Source organism: Ostrinia nubilalis, chromosome 2 (genome assembly GCF_963855985.1).
Source record: "Ostrinia nubilalis chromosome 2, ilOstNubi1.1, whole genome shotgun sequence".
Classification (NCBI taxonomy): domain Eukaryota; kingdom Metazoa; phylum Arthropoda; class Insecta; order Lepidoptera; family Crambidae; genus Ostrinia; species Ostrinia nubilalis.
The window spans coordinates 14369810-14395557 of record NC_087089.1 but is presented as its reverse complement, the minus strand read 5'-3'; the positions used below and the strand labels follow the sequence as shown (position 1 = coordinate 14395557).

At 37.6% G+C, this 25748-nt stretch overlaps 1 protein-coding gene across 1 annotated transcript; it reads right to left on the bottom strand.

Annotated features, from left to right (window-relative positions):
- Nucleotides 1–24732: 24732 nt before the first annotated feature.
- On the bottom strand, nucleotides 24733–25490 carry LOC135078923 (serine protease 42-like). The gene is made up of 2 exons (XM_063973525.1): nucleotides 24976–25490; nucleotides 24733–24736 (listed from the first exon to the last, which is right to left on the bottom strand). The coding sequence occupies exons 1-2, from the start codon at nucleotides 25488–25490 to the stop codon at nucleotides 24733–24735; spliced, it is 519 nt and encodes a 172-aa protein (XP_063829595.1).
- Between the last annotated feature and the right edge of the window lie 258 nt (nucleotides 25491–25748).

Below are 25748 nucleotides of genomic sequence, written 5' to 3'. Positions count from 1 at the left end.
GTCAGTCTCTAACCAACCTCCGTCGTGAACAGACGTCTCGAGGTGAAGTTAGATAAAGTGTGTGTGTGTAAGTGAAGTGTTTTTTGCTGCTGAAGATGAAAAGACTGAACGAGATTGCAGGTTAGTGCTCATGTATTTTATTGTGATTTAATTAGAACAAATTCTTTCACTGACTGGTAGCCTCTTTTGTTCTAGCTTATAGTTGTTGCAATTCACAAAGGCGAGAGAGCTTTACGTATTATTATGTGGTGGCTCGCTGCTGTTCGTCTTTCAAAAGTTTAGGTAGACATTACACTATCGTTATGTGCATGTACACGTACACACACAAGTAAAGCTCACTCGCCTTCGTGAGTTACAAATAATAGGAATAACGCTGGACCTACTACTATTAACACAGTGTCCACTATTCATAAAGTCTTATGTGTCCATTTTTTAAGCTTTATTCGCCTCTCTTATCTACCAAAAAATAGGACATCCCTAGATATCTAGTTATTATCGATATTGCTACATCCACCAGACTTTATCCTGTTGCAAACTAGGATTAGAATGGCCCTGAAAAGGGTTTGCATTTTAATTTCACAATGTATCTCTGGTTTTATCAAACTTGCCAAGTAAGAGAACATTACGTACAGAGGATCCGTATTATATAACTAAGTCAAAAATATTGTCAAATCTCTAAAAATTATGTCACACTGTAGGTAGGTCAGTCTTGGTTTAAGCCAAAAATGACGTCCACTGCTGGACAAAAGCCTCCCCCAAGGATTTCCACAATGACTATTAGTTTCCCAACTTAATGCAACACAAAAATAATGTACTTTTTGGAACGGTTTACAAATCTGCCCTCTCGTCGAAAATATAAAGCACTAATACTAAGGTCTATCGAAGTTCCAGACATGCTTGCGAATATGTTTTTTTTCTATCAGACAGACAGTGGTGACTGAGTTTGTTGCGGCGCTTCTTCTCAGCACTTGCCAAATGTTGGTCTCGAAGCGCTAGTAGGGCAAAAAGATTATGAGACATGTGAAGGCTCCATAAGAGCAAAACTTTTAAAGTATTTTTTTTTTATTAGTCTTATTTTTTTACTAGCGGCCGCCCGCGACTTCGTACGCGTGGATCCCGTTTTACCCCCTTCATCTATCTTCCGCGGTTTAGACTTTTTCATACAAATGTTTTTTCCCGATAACTCCCGTTCCTATGGGAATTTTGCAATATCCTGTTGTAACTAAGCTGAAAATTTACCTGCGTGCCAAATGGCAATGCCAGATTTAGTATGGAAAGTGGCGTCTTTTTTTTTTCGCGCGGCCATCGACCAAACTTGGTTTTTTGATTACAAAATAGTGTAATAATCCAAACTTAATATGGCATGTATACCTCTAAACTCAGTCTGAACTGAGTTACGAGCATTAGAAGTTTGATGATTTTCATACTAGATTTGCTTTTTGTGCGCAAGTTTTGTAAGAAATTGCAACAAAATATTGCGCTATTTTTTTATTGCGCTGATTCTGCTCCACATTGATGTCTGGAGCCTTTAATGGATGGTATTGTTTGTTTACACATACAATCTCACTATTTTGTTGCAATTTCTTACAAAACTTTGCGCGCAAAAAGCAAATCTAGTATGAAAATCATCAAACTTCTAATGCTTGTAACTCAGTTCAGACTGAGTTTAGAGGTATACATGTCATAGTAAGTTTGGTTTATTACACTATTTTGTAATCAAAAAACAAAGTTTGGTCGATGGCCGCGCGAAAAAAAAAAGACGCCAATTTCCGGCATTGTCTTTTCAAGCGTCTAACTTAAGCGGTTTAGATTTTTCATACAAAAGGATTTTCCCGCTAATTCCCGTTCCCGTGGGAATTCTTAAGCACACTATAACCTGCCCAGCAGTATGAAGAATAATTGTACGAAGTTTCGTTAAAATCCGTCGAGTAGTTTTTGTTTCTATAAGGAACATACAGACAGACAGACAGACAAAAATTTTACTGATTGCATTTTTGGCATCAGTATCGATCACTAATCACCCCCTGATAGTTATTTTGACAATAAATTTCATGTACAGAATTGACCTCTCTACAGATTTATTATAAGTATAGATTACAGTATTTATTTTGACGATTTGTAAGCACTATTTTATGTCCATGCAAATAAAGGAATTTTGACTTTAACTTTGACTTATCGTCACAATAAGGATATAGTCAAACACGTGAACCCTGAAACGGAATGTCGTACAATGTTATCGCGAAGCAATCGTAGATTGATACTCGCAAATCCGGTGGAAAAGGCTTGTAAAAGGCTTGGCCATAGTAAAGTGAACGCAGTAGATCATCCCAAGCACTGATTCAAGAGGAGTTGAAGGACTGTGATAGTGTGATTTTTTTTTGTATGATAGTCATGCCTGTTTTTACCATCAATCCCTAATTTTAAAGTGACCCATAGGAAACCTAAATTTCTTTTGAAGTTATTGAGCTGTAGGACTCTCTACAGGGTGTTGGTAAATGGGTATATGAGCCGACACTAGCCCATGTTAACATGGTCATATAAATGGTATGGTGAAGTCAGAAAATTGATATCTTCATTTTAATTATTTTTATTTTCATACAAATCGGATTTTATAAAATGTATTTAGTATGAAAATTAAAAAAAAAAAAATGATGATTATCAAATTTCTGACTTCACCATACCATTTATATGCCCATGTTAACAGGGGCTAGTGTCGGCTCATATACCCATTTACCTAACACCTTGTATAATTACTCAGAAGTTGTAGTGCTAGAAGAAATACTGCTAAATCTATTCTGCTGTATTAACAGGAATACTTGTTGAAGCTCTTGAAAACAGCCTACTTTTAGATTTTTGTTGTAAAATATCACTTTTCCTATTAAAAAGGTTCCACATTCCTTGATATACCATCGTTTGTGCGTACACACTTACTTGGAAAATCATTACTTTAACGTGTAGCTACTTGACTCATAAGTTATTAATCTTATTAATTATCTTTTGCGAATCTCCTTGAATGGTCCTTACCTTGCCCATTGTGTCTCCGGCGCCAACTTAAAGGTAGCCTTTCGAACTAAGCGTCACAGACGCAGCGTCTTTAGCTTTGGTCTGACAGGTAGCCTTTCGAAGCGAGTTAGTGACGCGGCGTTGGTGGCTCAAGACCAAAGTTAAAGACGCTGCGTCTGTGACGCTTAGTTCGAAAGGCAACCTTTAGCAGGCGTCTGTCCCCTCCGAGCTTTTATAATACTGTTTTCTTATACTGTGGCACCGAGCTAGACCGACAGATAGATCGATTGTTTGACCTCAAGCTCTGGAACAGCTCGGTGGGACGTGGCCTCTCTATTCGCGGACACTCGCTATTCTTGGATTAAATCAGGTAACACGAGAGGATTTTATTCTTGGACTAATAAATCAGACTTATTTCGAAGGGATTAAACATTGAGTTAGACGGATTAGCAAGCTGAAGTGGCAATGGGCAGGGCACATAGTACGGTGAACTGACGGACGGCCCATGGGGCAGAAAGGTTCTGGAATGAAGGCCGCGTACTGGAAAACGCAGCGTGAGACGTCCACTTACAAGGTGGACCGACGACATCGTAAAGGTAGCAGGGAAGCGCTGGAGGCAGCCCGCTACCAATCGATCAACATGGAAAGCATTGGGGGAGGCCTATGTTCAGCAGTGGACGTCCTATGGATGAAACATTGAGTGACTGGCTTTTGAAATAAGCAGTTCGTGACTAAAAAAAATCCTTATTTGACCGCCATCGCACCTGATGTAAAGTGAGATGCAGTCTAGGATGGTACATATTGTCTGCCCTGTATACACAGGCAGGCACTAGGCACACACCTACTACATCCTACTAAGCTAGTGTAGATACTTTATCATCGTCATCATTTCAGACACAGGAAATCTACTGCTGATCATAGGCCTTCCCCGATGATTTCTACATTACCAGATAGCTGCTTATATCCAGCGTCTTCCTGCTGCCTTTGTGAGGTAGTCTATTCACCTTATGGTGGACACACGCTGCGTGGCCTCCATTCCAGAACCTGACTGCCCCATCTCGGCCGTCACTTCTACGTGATTGTATGTTCTCTACCCATTGCCACTTCAGCTTGCCAATCTGTCTGGCTACGTCAGCGACGTACACGCTCTCGCTCTCATCAAATGGTGATTCTTTGCGATAGAACGAGACGACATGACAGGCAATGGATAGTTAAAACTGTTGCCGATTGTACGTACCTACTTGTAAGTTATGTTACTACATACATACATATGACGTAAAAGCATGTGAAGTAATATCAGTCCACAAAAGAACCACCAATATTGAAGCTCCATACTCATGCAAATTACTTAGTCATTTGACCCAAAATCAATTTCAGGAGATCAGAAAAACTCGCAACAGATGTCGGGATTGTAGGAAATTCGTTGAAACTTTAGGGATTCCCAAATTATGTAAATGAAAACAATCGAGCATGTACCGGCTGCTTAAATTCTTGAGGGTATGTGTCTTCAATACCAAGTACATTGTATGTATGTATACAGTAAGCTTACGTCTACCCACCTTAGCGAGAACAGAAGCGAGCAAGCAAAATAGAACCGTATGCGATATGTACAAGGTACATTTTTCATTGTTAAGGAACCAGCGCACTTTGTCGAGTCGACATAAAATATGCACCTTATTTGCTATCGCATCAATCATCAACAGCTCTTTACAGTCCACTGCTGGACTATGAGCCTCCTCCACTATAGTGGAGGGTTTTGCCATAATCTCCACGCTAGGCAGGCGGGTTGGAGATCGCAGTTTAAAAGATTGATGTTTTTCAGAGAGCGCTGCTGCCCATTCTCTGTTTGATGTGTAGTCCCTAAGTCGCCTCTTACGACACCCGCGGGAAGAGTAGGGGTTGGTGACAAATGTATTCTACTCTGCCGTCACCACACGGCTTATTGCTATCGCATTCGATTGTAATTTGTTTAATGCTACTCGACTGCTCTGCTTTTGCTGTTTCACTTGTATCAGTTTATGCTACGTAGGTTTAGTTGAAATTATTCCTAAAAGTATGAACATAAGAACCAATTTCGTAGGCGTTAAATTATGAAAGACTGAAAAAAAAAGCCAGAAGACGTAACGTGACCAGGCCTCCCACTAGGTGGACTGACGATCTGGTGAAGGTCGCGGGAGGTGCCTGGATGCGAGCGGCGCAGGACCGGTCTTTGTGGAAATCGTTGTGGGAGGCCTTTGTCCAGCAGTTGACGTATTTCGGCTGAAACGAACGAAAAAAAAAACAATTTTAAAGCATAATTATTATTTTAGAAGATTACTACTTATTATTACCTTATTTCATACCACTACCTTAATCTTATAGAAGTAGTCTGTAAAAAAGAACCACGAATAGAATAAAGAATTTTTTAGTTCACCGACTTTCAATAGATCTTCAACCACTTTTCAAGTTAATAAGTTTTCAAAGGCTGAACAGTGAAGTAGGCTAAAACTTTTAATATTGAGACTTCTTTTTATAATTTTAATTAAAAGATCAATTAACCTTTCCAAGGTACCTCAATTAAGGTAAAAAAAATGTTCGATAGTGGTTTCCTAAAAGTTTTGTAAGCATCTATATAATTATGATGAAATAATTTTCCAAAGGTTATCAATAGGTTTATTAAATGCAGAACGAGTCACTCTATGAAATCTAGAGTTCACCCTTTCACGACCCAACCAAACGTCGTAGATTTTGTCTATATTATGTATGTCTTGTACCATTTTTATGAACGTTACATATTACATAGAAAGTTTGTAATGAAGAGAATAGATGAAAATTAATGAGCGATAGCTGCCAATTCAATTGATTTATATTAAGTCCGTCCGGGTAATGCAGTGACGTAGGAAAGAGAAAACCCATGCATAATAATACAAGCAACTACAAAATAATAATACCTGATAATAATAATTATTTCCACTTTAGTTACAGCAGTTTGACAAAACTAAAAATTAGGTACAAATGCGCATTTGTTATCTATATAAATAAAAATGAATTGATGTTCGTTAGTCTGATTAAAACTCGAGAACGGTTGGGCCGATTGAGCTGATTTTGGTTTTAAAATGTTTGTCGTAGTCCAGGGTAGGTCTAAACGGTGAGCAAATACGCGCGCGATATTGTTTTTCTGTGACAGACAAAATTCAACGCGGGCGAAGCCGCGGGCGGAAAGCTAGTAAAAAATAAGACCAATATGGAATACCTGCTTTTGTAGCTGTTTAAAAATATACTTGTTCAATATACTTGTTCAATTTTTTTTATTATTAGAAATAGACATTATTATTATAAATCGCTCACAATATGGCCGCGAACTAGACCGAGTATACAGCTCTGTAACGTGAGGGTTTAAAAGGCAATCTGAACAAAATTGCCTTAGAACGTTACGTTATGTGGCCACGTTGCTTGGGGCCTTTATTCTACGTTACTTCTTTATTAATATTATAGCGCTTACGTCCCTAGTCGTCATCATCATCATTTCAAACTATTGGTAGTTACTGCCAGACGTAATTCTGTCTAGGGCAGCAACAGGCGCGATTTTCTTTTTTCATCCACTTACAGCAATCCTCTTGAAGTCGTCGGTCTTTCGAGCAGGATCTTCCTACAACCCGATCGAGCTTAATTCAATACAACATAGGTACATACTATTTCCTATAATATACTGTTTCCCCAATTTATTACACCGAACTTGTCGCGACAAGGAAAAATTTCCGTCCTTTTAAGCGATTTTGTGAAAAATATTATTGGTAGGTAGCATTGCTCATAAGAAGATAGACCCCCTTAATTGATATTTTTTGGCCGTGGTGCATATCTTTTCTTAAAGGTTACTAAACCTTTGTTTGTCACCTGTCATCCGCTTTGCAACGGAGGGAAGTCGAACCAAAATTTCCTATGTTCTTCTGATTAATAGCAAAACTCACTGACTCTATAGGATGGAAACGATAAATGATCTCATTTCACTTGATTATTTCTAAACCATACAAGATAGGTATGAAAAACTAGTTACAGATCCTGAAAGTGAGTCATGAGCTCTATCAAACCGTATTATAATAGGTTACAGAATAAACTGAATCTATCCGAAAATTCAATGTTTCCAGAAGCACTTTCAGGATCAGTAACCAGTTTTTCGATATCTTGTATATGTTACGGCTAAAGATAGGTGTGAACATAAACTTAAGATTAGCCGGCTAAACTTAAGTTTATCTTCGACGAGGTGCTAATGTTAGTTTCTTCTATCTTTAGCCGGCTAAACTTAAGTGTAACCGCAGGCCCTTGGCTAAAAATGTAGAAGGAAATGGAAAAGGAAACAATGTAATAATGTTTACTATTTTGACACGAAAACTTTATTAACACGTTTCCGTCGCTGTACTCCAGTCCACTATGACACTAACAATCTTCACATAAATGTTTCATACACATATACCCGTACTGTTGTTCACAATATTTTGCAACAAGTCTGCTCTCTATGAAACTCTAATGTAAAATCGACGGTTGTTGCCGTAGTGATTTTTAGATCGATTTTCGTGAAAACGGCAAGACCCGTACTGCCATAATATGAATGAATTCCACCTTTACTGTATGTGCCGTTACCGCGGCGGAACGTGTTAAAAAATAATCACTTTCATTACACATACTTTTATGTACCTATGTAGGTATTCAAAATTACAATTATTACAATAACAAAATATTAATCACTTAAAACAATATCTACCTAATCATTAGAATAAAATAATAAGGAACCATTTGGTCATTACAATTGAATCTTCTGTAGGTATTTAAAATTACAAAATAAAACAAAATAAAACTGCGCGCGCGTTGTCTCCCCACCGCCCCCTCAAGCCCTCCGCCGGCCTGGCGCGCCCATCGAATACATTTTTAGCCGTTTCGTTTTGGCTAATGTGCACATTAGCCGGCTAAAGATGGAATATCACGACGCAAACTAACATGCTATCGAACTTTAGCTGCTTTTCGAAGATAAACTTAAGTTTAGCCGGCTAATCTTAAGTTTATGTTCACAACTATCTTTAGCCGTAACATATACATAGTTTAGAAATAATTGAGTGAGATCATTTATCGTTTCCACCCTGTATACAATGTTCCTGATTTCTATGAAGAGTGAAGTCCCACACATCAATGGAACCAAACCCACTGCGTGGACGTAAGCCCAGATAATTAAATAGTTTTCTGTGAACGCGTGGGTTTTAGCAAACATTAATAACATAGTCTCTGATGACAAGGCCGGAGAAGAACAGCTAGGACAATACGAAGGAAGACACGTGACGACAATATTCGTTCGTTCGTTTCAGCCAAATGACGTCCACTGCTGGACAAAGGCCTCCTCCAAGGTTTTCCACAATGCACGGTCCTGCGCTGCCCGCATCCAGGCTCTTCCCGCGACCTTTACCAGATCGTCGGTCCACCTAGTAGGAGGCCTGCCCACAAATATTTGAACCAGATTTTTTATTGTTTTTTTTTTTATTGTAGAGTATTGGTACAGGCGTACAGGAAAAGAACTGAGAAAATACCTATAGATACTGAATAAAATACCTACTTAGTAAAGGCGAAGTGTACTGGTACTGCATTTCGTAGTTTTTTGCCATTACCAAGTTTAAACGAAGAAAGGAATACCAAAAGTTGCGTTGTCCATCAGAACAGTCTACTTGGTCCACTTTTAGCAAGTCGCCGGAAGACTTAAGTTTGTCCCTGGGAAAGTTAAACCGATTTTTTGTAGAAGGTATTACTTTATTATTGAAAAGGAAAAAAAGCATTATTATGACTTGTTTTTTTCTATTTGGGCTATGCCATCGATCACGATCCTCATTCACGGTGAAAGCAGAAAAGACATATCTGAACCTCCACATGTACAGTCAGCGTCAGATTATACATTGCTGTTGCAAAATAGCACTTATCACAAAGTACTTAAGTACCTCAGTGTCTAGCTTGATGCGCCGTAAGAGTAGGCGCACACCGTTGATTTATTTTAGTTGGCCGATAGTTGTGCCCGATTTTAATTTGTATGAAGAATCGGCCAAATCGAATCGGCGTAGTGTGCGCACTCCCATACATGCCCATACTGATCAACTGCCCGACTAAACTATCGGCCGACGAAAAATCAACGGTGTGCGCCTACTCTAACTGTACGAGTAGGATTGAATTTAAATGTTCAGTTATTATTTGATCTGTTTGCAATGTGAGGACTTAGCGTAGGTTTTATTGAACATTGTTCGGCGAATATGAATTTTAAAAGCAATTTTTTTTTGACACTAGCTTTTACCCGCGGCTTCACTCGGGTAGAATTTGGTATATTTATTTATTTATTTAGCACACATACAAACAATGCACTGTGGCGGACTTAATGCCGGATGGTAGGTTTATCTTAGAAAAACTTCAGAACCGGAATCAAAAATTAAAATTCAAATAGTTTATTCAGTACACAGGCATTTTCCACGGCAGTTATACATGTCCCAAATAATAGCTTGCCCTACCACCACTTCGGAACAACAAATGGGCTGGTGCTGAGAAGAAGTGGCTGAAGAAACTCAGTCAACTTTGTCAAAAAACTATCCTGTCCTTTCCCGGGACTTAATTACTTAATTACCTCATCAAAATCGCATCAGTGGTTTAGTGGTTTACTAGTGCTAAAAGCATAAAGAATTCTTTTGCAAGAGTTTCTTTCCTTTTTCTGATAAACTTAAAGTCTTAAACGCAATAGTAAGCTTAATGAATTTTTTACCAATTTCTAGTGAATAATTAAGCTACCTAACCTTTTCGGATTTTTGTGATGGCTATGCATACCATTCTCACTACTTTTTTAACAAACCTAGTATTAAAATATCATGAGTTACTTGAGATTTTTCGTTCATACATTGTGGACCTTCTTCTCTTACGGCGGAAATTTTGTAATCAAGACAAGATTAGCAGCATTTCGCAATATCTCGGAATCCACAAATGATTTCCCGCGAGCATTCGCCGATTCGTGGTTCACACGTTACAAAGTTAACCTAATTTTGTTCTAACAATTTGGCGACATGTAATTATGTTATAATACTAGCTTTTGCCCTCGGTGAACGCGTGAAATTAGGCTTATTTTTATTAAGCTTTGCAGTTAACTGTGTGTTTATCCTACTAATATTATAAAGGCGAAAGTTTGGATGTCTGGATGTCATGATGTCTGGATGTTTGTTACTCTTTTACGCAAAAACTACTGAACGGATTTTGTTGAAACTTTACAGTATTATTGTTTATAACCCAGATTAACATATAGGCTAACTTATGACGATATGTGACAAATAAATTTCAATAAATAAATAAGACGTGTCTAATAAGCGCCATCTACCTATCGTCATTGGTTAAAATCTACATCGCTGGACAAACTACTGTATGACGTTCGTAAATATTCATTCGGAGGAAGCCGAACATCAACATGATATCTAACGGGGGTAAAACGAGGTCCACGCGAACGAAGTCGCGGGCGGCCGCTAGTTTTTGTATAAACGAATCATAAAGTTAATATACCTAGCGGAATAGAGCAACAAAGAACAGAGGGCTGAGTGTAAGTTTACATCAAAAGTGGTCACGACGTCACGAGTAAGCGCGTAAAAATGATATTAAATGTATGACGGATTGTACAGCGCCCCTAGTGGAAACTTTCAATAAGTAAAATTTTTCATACATAATTTTTAAGGCTTGGGCAGACCAAATATCAAGTTGTAATACAAGAAATTCTTTGAAGTGTATCACACCAAATTTGAACGCGGGCCCGCCCTCCAACCGCGCCGCACTGCAACTGCCGAACGACAATTAATGAGGCGCGGGTGCGAGTTTCTTATTATACTATTATAGGTAGACTTCGTATCCTTTTTCGATATAATGGATGACCTGAGATTTAATGACAAACTATGAATATTTACGCTTTTAGCGCTCCTGCATACGACGCCGCTACCGCGCCGCCGCCGCGCCTTTGCACTGTTCATACGCACCGAGTAAAACCGCCGCCGCAGACTTTTGCAAGTTCCAAACATTGAAAGTAAATTCGTCATAAACATAAAGCAATATTTAAAATAATTTGCTAGAAACTAATACAAGTGTGACGAATTTACAAAAGCTTTTTTCGTGACGTTGACTTTGTGGCAAATGCTTTTTATTTGACTTTGTGGTAAATCGACAATTCTTCTTCTTATTCGTTTCGCTCTTGGCAGAGCGGTCGTGGTCACGTTGAGGCGTTGTTCACATCGGTTGTAGAGGCGGATACAACTCTCCGCACGATCTCCCACCATCTCTCTCTATTGGCAGACTGTCTGGTGCAGTCACATAAGCCGTCTCCCACTGCTGCTTTTACTTGGTCGGTCCAGCGCATTGGTGACCTGCCACTCGACAATAACCGATTTCTTTTTCGTTTAAAATAAACAACGTAGGACAGCGACATTTTTATTATTTTAGCGGATAAATACATATATCATTTCACTAATAGTGAACAATGTTAAATTATTCTAATTGTAACCTATCAAATATTCAGATGTCACCCTTATTGATAATAAGGGTGAGTTGCACCATCTAACTTTGACCGTAACTTTAACGATAACCGGTGGTTTTTGTATGGAGTTTGACAGATTTTTGACGTTTGTCAAAGTTTGCCTTAGTATTAGAACTGAACTGTGCCCACGAGTTCATACGCGTGAAAGTCGTTTGAGGATTTTGCAAAGTTTTTTATGACGCTCTGTAGGAGTAGGAATAGCACCAATAGGAATTAGTTGTACCAGAATGGTAATTAGCCTATAGGCATCCGCAGTAAATGTGCATAGCGCAAAAGGTTATTAGCACCATCTACCAAACAAGCTCTTCAGCTTCGACGTGACCACCAACTAACGGGAGCACGGGAGATATTGTTCCTCCTTACACGTCTTGCTTCAGCACTTTCGTGAGTGTTCATATTTGCCCTTATCCAGTCTAAATAAGGACTGACCGGAGTGTGAATCTCATACAAAAAATTATTCAAGTCATCATTATTTAAAAATTTACCACCACTGACAACTGCGACAATTTTCTCATCGAGAAACACTGGCCCTCCAGAGTCCCCCATTGCTGGTCTATGATCCTTCAACGTGCATTTGGCCACCGCACATAGAGCCGGCCCTCGATCTATTTTTTCATCGGGGATATCAGATTGTGGACAAGAAATGACCATGCTTTCACCCAGATGAAGTGTCTTAAAGTGATCCATCAATATTTCTTGTATTTCCAACATCTTATTTTTCTTCCTTTTGCCAGTTCTTCCGTAACCAGCATACGTCACTTTCTGTCCACTTAAAGTCCTGTAATCTACAGACGATACCTTGCCAAGTATCGTCTGTATTTCTTCCACTAAAGCCAAACCGATGTCATTTGTAAATTTAAAGAATAATTTGTAGTTGGGATGAGGTATTTTCTTCAGTATTCTTCTAGAGAATTCGGTGGAATTCCTCGGGTTGGACATATTTCCATATCTGACAATCTCCAACTGTGGTAACAGACAATGCCCTGCTGTTAATACCCATTCTGGAGCTATAAGAGTGCCTGTACAAATTCGGTACAACTCCAGGTCAGGAACTTGACTTTGAAGACTTTCTAAGCTAACCACGTAAGGATATTTGTTGTCTTCATCATCAACTCCTTGAATTACGCGGAATTTGGGATGTGATGTAGTAATGGCAAACACCACAAATAAAATTGACATAATAATGAAAATCTTAGATTGCATTTCTTAAAGTTAAACTTAATAAAATTTGATAGTACAATACATTTTATTCAAATTCTAGATTCGTATTTCCTACAGGTAGATTTTATGAAAATGTAATCGATGTTTGGTTTTATTGGTATTGCAGTACCTATCCTTTTATATTAAACTGTAATTTTTATTATGTACCTACAAGGAAATTTGCTGTGTTAGTTACGGTAGAGTAGCATACCAACACTGCTTTTTCCGTGCAATCAGAAAATATTTTCTAAATTTACCTCCTATGGGGAAGCAAGATTCTGGAGTGGAGGCCGCGTACCGGAAAACACGGCGTGCCACGTCCACCCACAAGGTGGACCGACGAAATCATAAAGGTAGCAGGAAGGCGCTGGACGCAGGCCGCTACCAACCGGGCAACATGGAAAGCATTGGGGGAGGCCTATGTTCAGCTGTGGACGTCGTATGGCTGAGATGATGATGATGGGTAATGTAGGACTCCCCTAACCAGAAGAATAGGGCCTGGTCCCCACTTAAAAACCTGTATGTTTCCGGTGGAGAGCATATCGCTTGAAAGTCGATAGATTGCATTAATTTGGATTCTGTAGGCAATAATTTGACATGTCCTTTAAAATGAACGCAAACCATTAATTAACCACATAATTTTATAAGAACAAATGTTGCCCACAAAGGTATTAAAATAGTTTCTTAAGAGCCATTTTACATTTTCGTGCGAATTTCTAAGATTTTGGAAGCATGAATTACTATCTTAAGCAACACCCAGAGATTATTTAATAACTGCGAAAGATAGATCGATCCTTGGTGTTGACCATTAATGAAACGGATTTACTAAAACTCTTTTGCTTAATTCTCAGTGCCCCATCTCCCACAACCATTTTACGGAAAAATTGCCGCAGACTCTATTTCAAAGTCCTGTATCTATTATTTATGCTCATATAATAAGCTTAAAAATATAAAGTAATCATCAAACATATATTCTTGTAGTCCATTAATGAAATAGATTCTTGAATTTCATTACCATTATTGAGTAAAATCTAAAAATAATTTGGCAAATTTGAAGATTAACGTCACATTTTGATCGTGGTTTTTAGTTTAAAAACACAGCAATAACTGCAATAAAAGTATCCCAAAATGAAGAATATTCATTGTAGTATTGATTTCTACAGTTATTGTTTTAATATTAGTAACCACTTTGTCAAAATATTGATGTGAATATCAGTATAAATTACAATGCACAAGCCGACATCGATTAGTATGGCGCGAGCGCCCGTCAAGGCAGGACCTGTGTCACTTTTCCCGCCATGACGTTTACGTGCGTTCGTGTCGTGAAGCGGTGATTTATACGGCGACCAAATACATTTGATACTATGCCGAGTGGTCCCTGTTTCGAGTCGGCCGTTTGGTGTAGTGGTTTGAAACGGACTAATTTGTTTGTTTGGAGGCAATAGGCTCCGAAAAAAAATTATTTCACGATTAGAATTCAAAATGTTTTCGTATTTTATGTAGGCTATAAAATATTTTTAAAAAGTTTAGTCCAAAATCTTTAATAAATTGGACGTTTAATAAATAAATTTGATAACATATTATTTTTTTTGTTTCCAGTACGATTTTAGTACTAGTTTTTCAGAAATTCTATGATTTAACTAAAGTTTTTATATTTTATGCATATTTATTAACTTCTAAAATATATTATATTCTATTGATAGATGACGTGCTTCGTATTTTATTAAAATTATTACCTGACTCATTAAAAAAACTCATTAAAACTCATTTACTTCTGTAAATAGGCTTAAAAAAAGCACTTTTACATTTTACTAGGTTCTATAGGTGTAGAATGTTACTTTGGAGATAACTTGCTTCCATAGAGATATTTTATAGAGAGATGCTTAGTAATGCGCTGAGTTCGAAACTCAGTGTCGCATTAGGAATTCACACACACAAAGTCAAAATATGTGCTCATTATCCACTGCGGTATTAGTATTTAATGTTCGAATAATCTTTAGTACTATGCAAGCAATGTAAACTGTTTACATTATGTCGTCGCTGCTGTCATTATTGCTTTCACAAGCAATATGTTCTGTTTTTGGGCCTATTGTTGCGACACCGGCTCCGCCCCCTTGTCACATCTCCCTTTAGTTTCTGTAATATGTGCTTGCATCGAGGTTGATATCAATTTAAATTAAATATTCCTTAGTGCTTTTGATTTAAATTATTTTTTTATTTTGACACGTGTTTGAAAAATCAAGGTCAGATCGCAATAAAATAACAAGTGAAAACGTAACATTGATGAGGTAATTCCATTAGAAAGTAGGTATGTATTCATTCCTAGGATTCCCCTAACACCATCAAATTCAAGAGAATTCCAGGGAGTGCAGTTTCCCATCTCATGCTTAGGGGCCACGGTTTAAAATAGCGTGGTTGCATAGAGCAACTACGTGCGCTGCTCATACTAATTTTCAATACAAAAGCAAGTGTTGGCGCCCTCACGAGTTTTAGCGGAGTGCCATATGGTAGCGGGAGTAGACTTAAGGGAAATCTATGCTTCTCCGACAGCCAGTTGTATGTAGCATGCTCCAGAGTATGCGCACAATTCTGGTCGATGCTAGGGATGGATAAGCGTCGCTGTCGCTGGCGACAGGGTCTTCTGGTTCAGGGTTCATGGCGTAGGTCTCAGGCAAAATTAAATCCACTCGTAGAGAATAATAGGCTAGATGTCAAAATTTCAATTATTTGTCCGTCAGACAGTTATTTAGAAAATATTACTCATATTTTTTATTTTCTTTCATAATTAAATAATAACAGTGCTACATAGAGTTGAAATGGCGCGATACGTCACGTTTGAGTAGAATTTTTACTCAAAAGTGACGTCACGTGACATTTCAACTCAATACAATACTGTAAATACTCGTTTATGAAAAAAATTAAAAAATATGTCTCCAAAATTTTTTAATTATCTGTCTGACGGACTAAACAGAATTTCGATTTCATTACCCAGTCATCATCCCTATTACACACAGCACTAGAGTCGTATCGGAACTGAGTGAACCAACGGTTTTGCGATAGGAACGTCCGACCCGAGTGATAGTACTGCTGTACTGTAAAGTTTCATCAAAATCTGTTCAGTAGTTTTTGCGTGAAAGAGTAACAAACATCCAGACATCCACACAAACGTTCGTATTTATAATATTAGTAAGACTAGTAAGATTTAAGATAGTTAGATGAATTATTTTAGTTATTTGTTTAATAATAATAATATTTTTTTTTTTATTTCTTAGCTCTGTCTGATAATGGATCTGGAGGACACAATACAATAGAACCCTATGGAGTTTGGGCTTGTGTGATTCGCTTTGACGAATACTTCGTCCCTAAATGATATCCAGGGTCCGATGATGGAGCTGTAAGGGGGCAAATTTTTTAATTCACTATGTCACTGTCTTTATTTTTTACTTATAGCCCGACCAGGAACATAAAAACCCTGGCATAGAGGCGCGTTAATTGCATTTGATAGTGCAACACTGAGTACAGTCGTACCTGTGTTAAATTAATCGGCTAATTTTATGTATCAGGATTCAGGATTACGGGCTAATTTGATATTTTCATAAATTAACGAAAAAAGATTATATAGGTAACTAGGTCTAAATAAATTAAATGAAACCATCAATCGAGCTAGTAGGATTTATTTTATTATTCATCAATAATCAAATTCAGAACTTGAATATTGAACTGCAATGTCTGCTCATGAACGCTTCAAACTCGGTACTTCTTTCCCAATTCCATAAAAGTCAACACTTTCAAAGTGACAAGAATCTTTAAAATAGGTAGTTGAAACAAACCACAGCTAATTTTCATAGTGGACTATACTATACGATAAACATGTCAGTCAATTTGACAACCTTTGTCGGAAACATTATTCAATGAAAATATTGTCCGAACCCTTAGTACTTCTCTTAGACAAATAATTTAACACATTGTGAACCAGTTTTCTTTCACGACTATAAAAAGTTTTTAGCAATTTAATTCCCAAATCCATTGCACACATTTAAAATAAAGTTTGTTTACACTTTGAGAGCAATAGACAGTTTATTATTGACATGCAAGGTGACATGTCAATGAAGTTTTCAGTTACTGTTGCCATTAAAAGAAATTAGTACCATTAGTTTTCCGCAACATGGCGAGGCTTTTTATGTTCCTGGTCGGGCTATAATATATATTTTACATATTATACCTATACGTGTTTCATTTATTAATCGAAATATAAAAATCTTTGAAAGACTAAATACCTAAACTCTATTAAAATTTTAAATTAATTATTCATGTTTTAATACCTTATTCTACCTAAAAATTAATAACTTATATCAAGTCTTAATACGGTCACGGCTCAAGATTTTTTTGTCCATTTCGGCGTTCTTTTTACTCTTTTGTCTTTGCGTTGACAGTTTGTAGCTAAATTCGCGCGGAATATTTTTGTGAAATGGCTCTTAAGGCGCTACCTCGTAAAATTTGTTTTCAACAAGCTCCGCCCATTCCCTCCGCAGGCTCCGCACCCGCGAATGCGTCACTCGTCGCGACGAGTCGCTCGCTTCGTAAAATCAGAGTAAAATTTGGGTGCAGTCCTGTTGTCCCCCCTGCTTGGCCCCCCTGGGGGAGCCAACAGGATTTCGAAATCCTGTTGTCCCCCCTGGCTAGGGGAGACAACAGGACTGGATTTTCAATCAATGATTTGAGGACTGTTGTCCCCCCTGGCAAACATTGAGTATTTAGAAGCCATATATTTTTATAACTTTTAAGATGAACTGAAAATGGAGTACCTGACTGAATGTCATACTTATTGCCAAAATAAATACCTAAACGAATGTCAAATAATAATTAACATTTTGTTAACGAAAAAAATATAAGTTGTTGGTACCGGCGCAGTACCGGTATCCGAAAATCTTTATGAATTATCACTACTAAATAATATTAAGTAAATGCGAAAAACTTTATCTGTCTGTTACGAATTCACGCCTAAACCATTGAACCGATTTTGATATTTGGTAAAGAGATAGTTTTGAGTCCCGGGAAAGGACGTGGGATAGTTTTTATGCCAGTTTTTGAAACAGGAAGGCGCTCTTATATTTTTTTCTGTGACAGACAAAATTTTACGCAGACAAAGCCGTGGGCAAAAGCTAAGTTAAAGGTATGCTATTCTCATGTATAAAAAGTATTCTCTTCTGTAAAGTTTACTAAAAATCCGTTTAGTAGTTTTTAAATACGTGAAAGAGTATCAAACATCCATACTCTCAAACTTTGACATTTATAATATTAGTAGGTAGGACGCTAAAACTGCATAATTTTAAATTAATCATAATATTCAACACTTGCTCAGTGATTCAACAAGCGGCCGCCCGCGACTTCGTATGCGTGGAATCCGTTTTAAAATTTCGTAAAATTCTATTAAATATCCTTCATATTATTTCATATCCTTAAATAAATAGTTAAATAAAATCCGTTCTTGGCAGATGTCTACACTCTATAAGGAACCTACGTGCCAAAGGACAGTGCCAATCCATGTATGGAAGTTGGACCAAGTGCTGCCCAGAATGAAGCCATAGTGTATTTTGTTCCTCAGGCCAATACTAATTTGTAAACCGAAGCGCACTGAAATCTATCCCTGGAGTTAAGAGAAAAAAAGAGTTTTGTTTTGAATTATTTACATACAAAAAATCATCGATGTGTACGTAATACGCATAAGATTTCGCGATTGTGACATTAAATAACACTCGCTATGTTGAACTTAACCATACTGCATCCGTACACCTTACTTTAATACGACTTCGACATTCTTTATAAGCGATCAAGTGTTGTTGCAGTAGTTTGGTTACTTGACAAAAATTAATAATTTCCAAAATGGAGCAAGAAGTTTTAGCTTACAATAACTTCAATAATCGATTGTAATACACCAATAAATTGATTTTTTGCAAGTATAGAGAACTAAAACTTCTTGCTTCATTTTGGAAATAATGAATTTCTGTCAACTTACCAAACAATTAAAACAGCACTAGATCGTTTATAAAGAATGTCTAAATCGCACTAAAGTAACGTGTCCGGATGCATTATGGTTAAGTTCAACATATAGTGTTATTAACATAGTGTTATTTAATGCCACAATCACGAAATCTTATGCGTAGTACGTATACATCGATGATATTTTGTATGTAAATAATTCAAAACAAAACTTTTTTTTCTCTTAACTCCAGGGATAGATTTCAGTGCGCTTCGGTTTACACATTAGTATAGGCCTGAGGAACAAAATGCACTATGGGTTGATTCTGGGCAACACTTGGTCCAGACCCTGGCACTATCCTTTTAAGTTTGTAGGTGTCAGTATCGGCACCAACACCTTATTTTTTCGTTATCAAAATGGTAATTATTATTTAACAAACGGTTAGGTATTCAGTTTGGCAATTTGGCATTCAGTCAGGTACTTCAGTATTTAAAAAAATATTTTATACAAATAATATATGGCGTTTAAATCATGTTTGCCAGGGGGGACAACAGTTCTCAAATCATTGATTAAAAATCTAGTCCTGTTGTCTCCCCTAGCCAGGGGGGACAACAGGATTTCGAAATCCTGTTGGCTCCCCCAGGGGGGCCAACCAGGGAGGACAACAGGACTGCACCAAAATTTGAAATTGAATGAAAACGAACATGGAAACAATGGAGTCGCGTCACACATTTCTTTTTTTTGATTTAATTAGTTAATGTACATTATTATTGGTCCATATTATAGGTTTGCGTTAAATACATATTATGATGCAGTCAAAACTCATAATCGGTCAAATCAACTTTTGACTGCAAAAATCGGTAAAAATTGCTTTCACTTGATTTCAAATTTTACCATTTAGTCAAAATTCATACAAAGTAATAATAGGAAATCATCATAAAAGTATTATAAATAATTTTATTTATTCATTTTCCAGATACCATTTATGTTAGTAACAATCTTCAATGTTCATTACTATGTAATTTCTTTCATAGTACAGCTATGTCCATCGTCGTTTCAGCCGAAAGACGTCCACTGCTGGACAAAGGCCCAAGGATTTCCACAAAGACCGGTCCTACGCCGCTTGCATCCAGGTACTTCCCGCGACCTTCACCAGATCGTCGGTCCACCTAGTGGGAGGCCTGCCCACGCTACGTCTTCCAGCTCGTGGTCGCCACTCAAGAACTTTCCTGCCCCAGCGGCCATCAGCTCTTCGAGCTATGTGCCCCGCCCACTGCCACTTGATTTTAGCGATTCTGCGGGCTATGTCAGTCACTCTGGTTCTCCTACGGATCTCCTCATTTCTGATTCGATCACGCAGGGAAACTCCGAGCATAGCACGCTCCATCGCTCTTTGGGTGACCTTGAGCCTTCTTATGAGGCCCATAGTAAGCGACCACGTAATAAACGTATGTCCATCATTCTTTTTTTATTTGAAATTTGACTTGAAGGGCCTTTTTAAATTAAATTTCTTAATTTTTTTATAGCTTAATGTTGTTTTAATCTACCTACAAAACATGCTAACAAATGTAATGCTTATCTAAAGCTTACATAGCCAAATATTTATTGTTATAAATACATTTTTAATACAGTTTAAGATTCGTAAATATAGATAAAATGTATATTTATAAGTTTTTAACAAGCGAATTAGCTTAAAAACAGTTAAATGTAAATTTTTATAACAGCCTAGGATTAAAATGTACACTAGAACTGTTTTGATGTAACATTATTTTACAAAAAAATATATAAATTTTGATATTGAAAATTGAATCTACCTACAAAATTTTATAAAATTTTAATTTAGGGTTTTTTAAAAAATAGTATGGAAATATTAATTTTGGTGAAATTCTCCATATAAAATGCTAGGGCCAAATAATTTGGTCTCAAAGACTGAATTTTATAATTATCTCGATAACACCAAAATTAAGAAGGATATTTTTGGGCATGGCTTATGATAATTGACCAAGCCTTAGTTTATCATTCGCTAAATCTAGTCAAGCACATAAAATTATTGTGACTTAGGCCTCTCGTTCAAAGTGACGCGGGGCGTCAGGCGCCGCAATACAGACGGTGAAACGCAACTGTAACGAAACTGCAACTGCTAGTTACTTTTGAGTTGCATTTAAGTTTCTGTCACAGCGTCCGTTGAGAGACCACACATGACGCGACCAGTTTGAAACTTTCAATTTCAGTTTCATTAATACACAAAAATTTTATGTGCTTGACTAGATTTAGCGAATGATAAACTAAGGCTTGGTCAATTATCATAAGCCATGCCCATTGCCCGTGGACTAAAGGGAAGCGAGCTGCGCGGCGTCAATTTTCTCCGTTTAAGGAGAGGCGGCAAGCGTAGTTTCGTTTACAAAATAACAGGGGGCGCTATACACGCCACACAGGCCGCAGCGGCCCACACAACGTCACTTGCCGCGACACCTGTAGCGGTTAACGCAGCTTTCTTTCATCCTGTCAGTCTTGTTTGTTTAAAGTCCGGTCGCCGAGCAGATAGAATTTCGTCTAATGACCCCAAGCTCCCCATCCTTATCGCTCTCATGTAATATAATTACATGAGAGCGATAAGGAATATTATAAATGCGAAAGTAACTCTGTCTGTCTGTCTGTCTGTTACGCTTTCCCGCTTAAACCTCGCAACCGATTTTGATGAAATTTGGCATAGAGATAGTTTGAGTCCCGGGAAAGAACATAGGATAGTTTTTATCCCGGTTTTTGAAACAGGGACGCGCGCGATAAAGTTTTTCTGTGACAGACAAAATTCCACGCGGGCGAAGCCGCGGGCGGAAAGCTAGTGTAATTATATTGCTGCCGCAGTGAGTGTGCTAGCGCGACAGGTTACAGAATAAACCGGATTTATCCGAAAAATCTATGTTTCCATCTTCCATACATTTAGTACTACCACAGTCATGGCACTAGTCTCTTGATATAGCAAGTAAAGCCTATAAGTAATGTTTTACATGAATAATTTTTAATAAAACTGCAATTTTAGAGTTTATTATTTACTTCAAAAAATACAATTCGTATCTTAGACACATACATTTAGTATGGAAGTTTCAGCTTCGAATTTTTGGATAAATCCAGTTTATTCTGTAACCTACTAATGGTACCTACCGTTTGAAAATGCTTGTGTGAAGCACTTTCAGGATCAGTAACCAGTTTTTCGATACCTTGTATACCTAGTTTAGAAATGATCGAGTTATTGTTTTCACCCTGTATGTTTGTGTTCACAGCGGCCACGCGTCTCCTTAATTTAAAAAAAATTTGAAAATATGTTTTAATGTTGTCTTGGCTGCCTAAGGCAACATAAAATTTTATTTCAGCAAAGTCTTATGCGAAGAATTTTATTGCGCCTCATACGATTGCATGTATGTAATCATAAAGTACATAGAAACTGATAGCAAACAATGTTACATAATTCTTGTGTAATAATGTAGTTCACATTTATTCAATATTACATTTAATAAAAAAAGTTTTCTATATCGGATCAGAAGAAGCATGTTCAATGAAGCATCTTTAGCTAACGGACCACCAACTGACGGGAGCACGGGAGATATTGTTCTTCCTTGCACGTCTTGCTTCAGCACTTACGTGAGTGTTCATAGTTGCCCAAATCCAGTCTAAATAAGGACTGACCGGGGTGTGCAAGCTATACAAAAAAATACTAAAACTTAAATATTTATTACCACTGATTACTGCGACAACTTTGTCATTGAGGAACACTGGCCCTCCCGAGTCCCCTGCTCCTGGTGCATGGTCCTTCAACGTACATTTGGGTACCGCACAAAGAGTCGGCCCCCAATCCCTTATATCAAAAGGAATTCGGGGATCGGGGATGTTAGATTGTAGACAAGAACGGACCATGCTTTCACCAAGCTGAAGTGGCTTATACACATCCAAAGTTTCGCCAGTTCCTCCGTAACCAGCATACGTCACTTTCTCTCCATTTAAAGTTCTGTAATCTACAGCTGATAACTTGCCAAGTACCATCATCTGTATTTCTTCCACTAAAACCAAACCGATGTCGTTTTTTACTATAGCAATAGATTTAATAAATAAGGCACCTTTGTAGTTGGGATGGGGTATTCTCTTCAGAATTCTCCTAGTGGAATCGGTGGCATTCCTCGGGATGGACATATTTCCATATCTGACAATCTCCAACTGTGGTAACAGACAATGCCCTGCTGTTAATACCCATTCTGGAGCTATAAGAGTGCCTGTACACATGCGGTAGAACTCCAGGCCAGGAACTTTACTTTGAAGCCCTTCTAAGCTAACCACGTAAGGATATTTGTTGTCTTCATCATCTACTCCTTGAATAACGCGGAATTTTGGATGTGACGTAGCATTGACGATCACCACAAATAAAATCGCCATAATAAAGAAAATCTTTGACTGCATATTTAAAAAGGGAAGCTTATTTGATGTTGTAATGTATTTTATTGAAATACTAGTTTCGTGTTGTCCACAAGACGTGGATTTTATGAAAATGAAAAACAATAAAGAAAAATAATCGATTTTGGGTTTTATTGCCATTACAGTTCCTGTCCCATTACATTATAATGTAGGTAGCTTTTTATTGGGTACACAATATTTTGCTGCATAGAGTTGCATTTCATACGCTTTCTCCGCGGAAGGAAACCAAATCCTCCATTTGCTTCCTGTAAATTAGTCTTGCTCCAGCAGTGGAGACTAAATGAGCTGCAGAGCTCCTCCAAAATGCTGTTTACGTAGTGTCGGATTTCATGCTGGCATTTCGCTTTGTGTAAGGGCTATATTTCACCGGGACACCATGGCGGCGCAACCAGTCGCCGCTACCAACAATGTATACAGCTGCTTTGCGCAACCAAACGGACACCAGGTGAGTAACTCTCTATAGAGCTGTTTACATTTTGTTGGTAGCCGGCGACTGGTTGCGCCGCCATGGTGTCCCGGTGAAATATAGCCCTAAGAGTGATGGCAACATTCTAAGCTGTAGTATGTAGTTTTTTAATGTGCACACATTGCTACGTAACATACCACGGTATATCGATACAATTTTGGCAATATCGAAAGTTGATTCTGTAGGCAATAATTTGACATGCCTTTTAACCATTGAATTTTGCAAGAACAATGTTGCCTCCAAAAGCATTTAAATAGTTTTATGTAACATTCCTTTAGTATGACTTCGTATTCTCTGTCAAGGTAATCGATGACCTGAGATGAGACAATATGATGATTGTTGAGATTGTTGATGATTTTTTGTGTTATTGTCGATTTGTCACATCATAGACAATTCGTCATACTTGTAAGTTCCACAAGTTGAAAGTAAATTCGTCATAAAAGTGTATGACGAATTTTTTTTACAAGTACTTTTTTGTGACAATGTGTCAAATTGATAATAACCCGAATTTTCAGTAGGTTTTACGCAAACGCTGATCGTTGAAAGACCGATTTTTTATTTTTTATTATTCTGGCGTATTAATTATAAATTTCATTATGTACTGTATTACGAGTATTATACTTATTATAGTGAATGTTATATCTCGATAATACCCAAATTAAGAAATATTTTTTGGGCATGGCTTATGAGCAACCACTATTATTTTATTCTACCAAGCCTGTTTATCTTTCGCTAAAACTGGTCATTTACATTAAATTATCGCGACTTCTAATGTTATCTTGGCTACCTTAGGTAAGAAAAAAATTATTCCAGGATGCTATTGCGTATGTATTCACATAAAAAGTATATAGCAACTGATAGCAAACAACGTTACATTGTTCTAGTGTAGATTTTGTATTACCTTTTAAACACAACTAAACAAACAAACTGAGCTTCATAATATTCGCATAGATTCAAGATCACCAACTAACGGATCACGGGAGATATTGTCTCCTTACACGTCTTGTTTCAGCACTTTCGTGAGTGTTCACAGTTGTCCTGATCCAGTCTAAATAAGGACTAACTGGAGTGTAAAGCACATACAAAAGTTTCTCATGAATAATTAAAAATTTAACACCAGTGAGAACTGCGACAACTTTGTCATCGAGAAACAAAGGTCCACCCGAGTCCCTGTCTGATGGCCTATGACCCTTCGACGTACATTTGGGCACCGCACATAGAACCGACCAGAATTTTAGATATTGTGGACAAGAACGGATCATGCATTTACCCAGCTGAAGTGGCTTAAACTCATCCACCAACGATTCTTGTATTTCCAATGACTTATTTTTTTTCCTTTTGCCAGTTCTTCCATAACCAGCATACGTCACTTTCTGTCCACTTAAAGTCCTGTAATCTACAGACGATATCTTGCCAAGTACCGTCATCTGTATTTCTTCCACTAAAACCAAACCGATGTCGTTCTTACATAAATCAATGGATTCAATAAATAAGGCACCTTTGTAGTTGGGATGGGGTATTCTCTTCAGAATTCTCCTGGTGGAATCGGTAGCATTCCTCGGGATGGACATATTTCCATATCTGACAATATCCAACTGTAACTCTGGTACCAGACAATGCGCTGCTGTTAATACCCATTCTGGAGCTATAAGAGTGCCTGTACACATGCGGTAGAACTCCAGGCCAGGAACTTTACTTTGAAGCCCTTCTAAGCTAACCACGTAAGGATATTTGTTGTCTTCATCATCTACTCCTTGAATAACGCGGAATTTTGGATGTGACGTAGCATTAACGATCACCACAAATAAAATCGCCATAATAAAGAAAATCTTTGACTGCATATTTAAAAAGGGAAGCTTATTTGATGTTGTAATGTATTTTATTGAAATACTAGTTTCGTGTTGTCCACAAGACGTGGATTTTATGAAAATGAAAAACAATAAAGAAAAATAATCGATTTTGGGTTTTATTGGCATTACAGTTCCTGTCCCATTACATTATAATGTAGGTAGTTTTTTTATTGGGTACACAATATTTTGCTGCATAGCATAAGCATTTCACACGCTTTCTCCGCG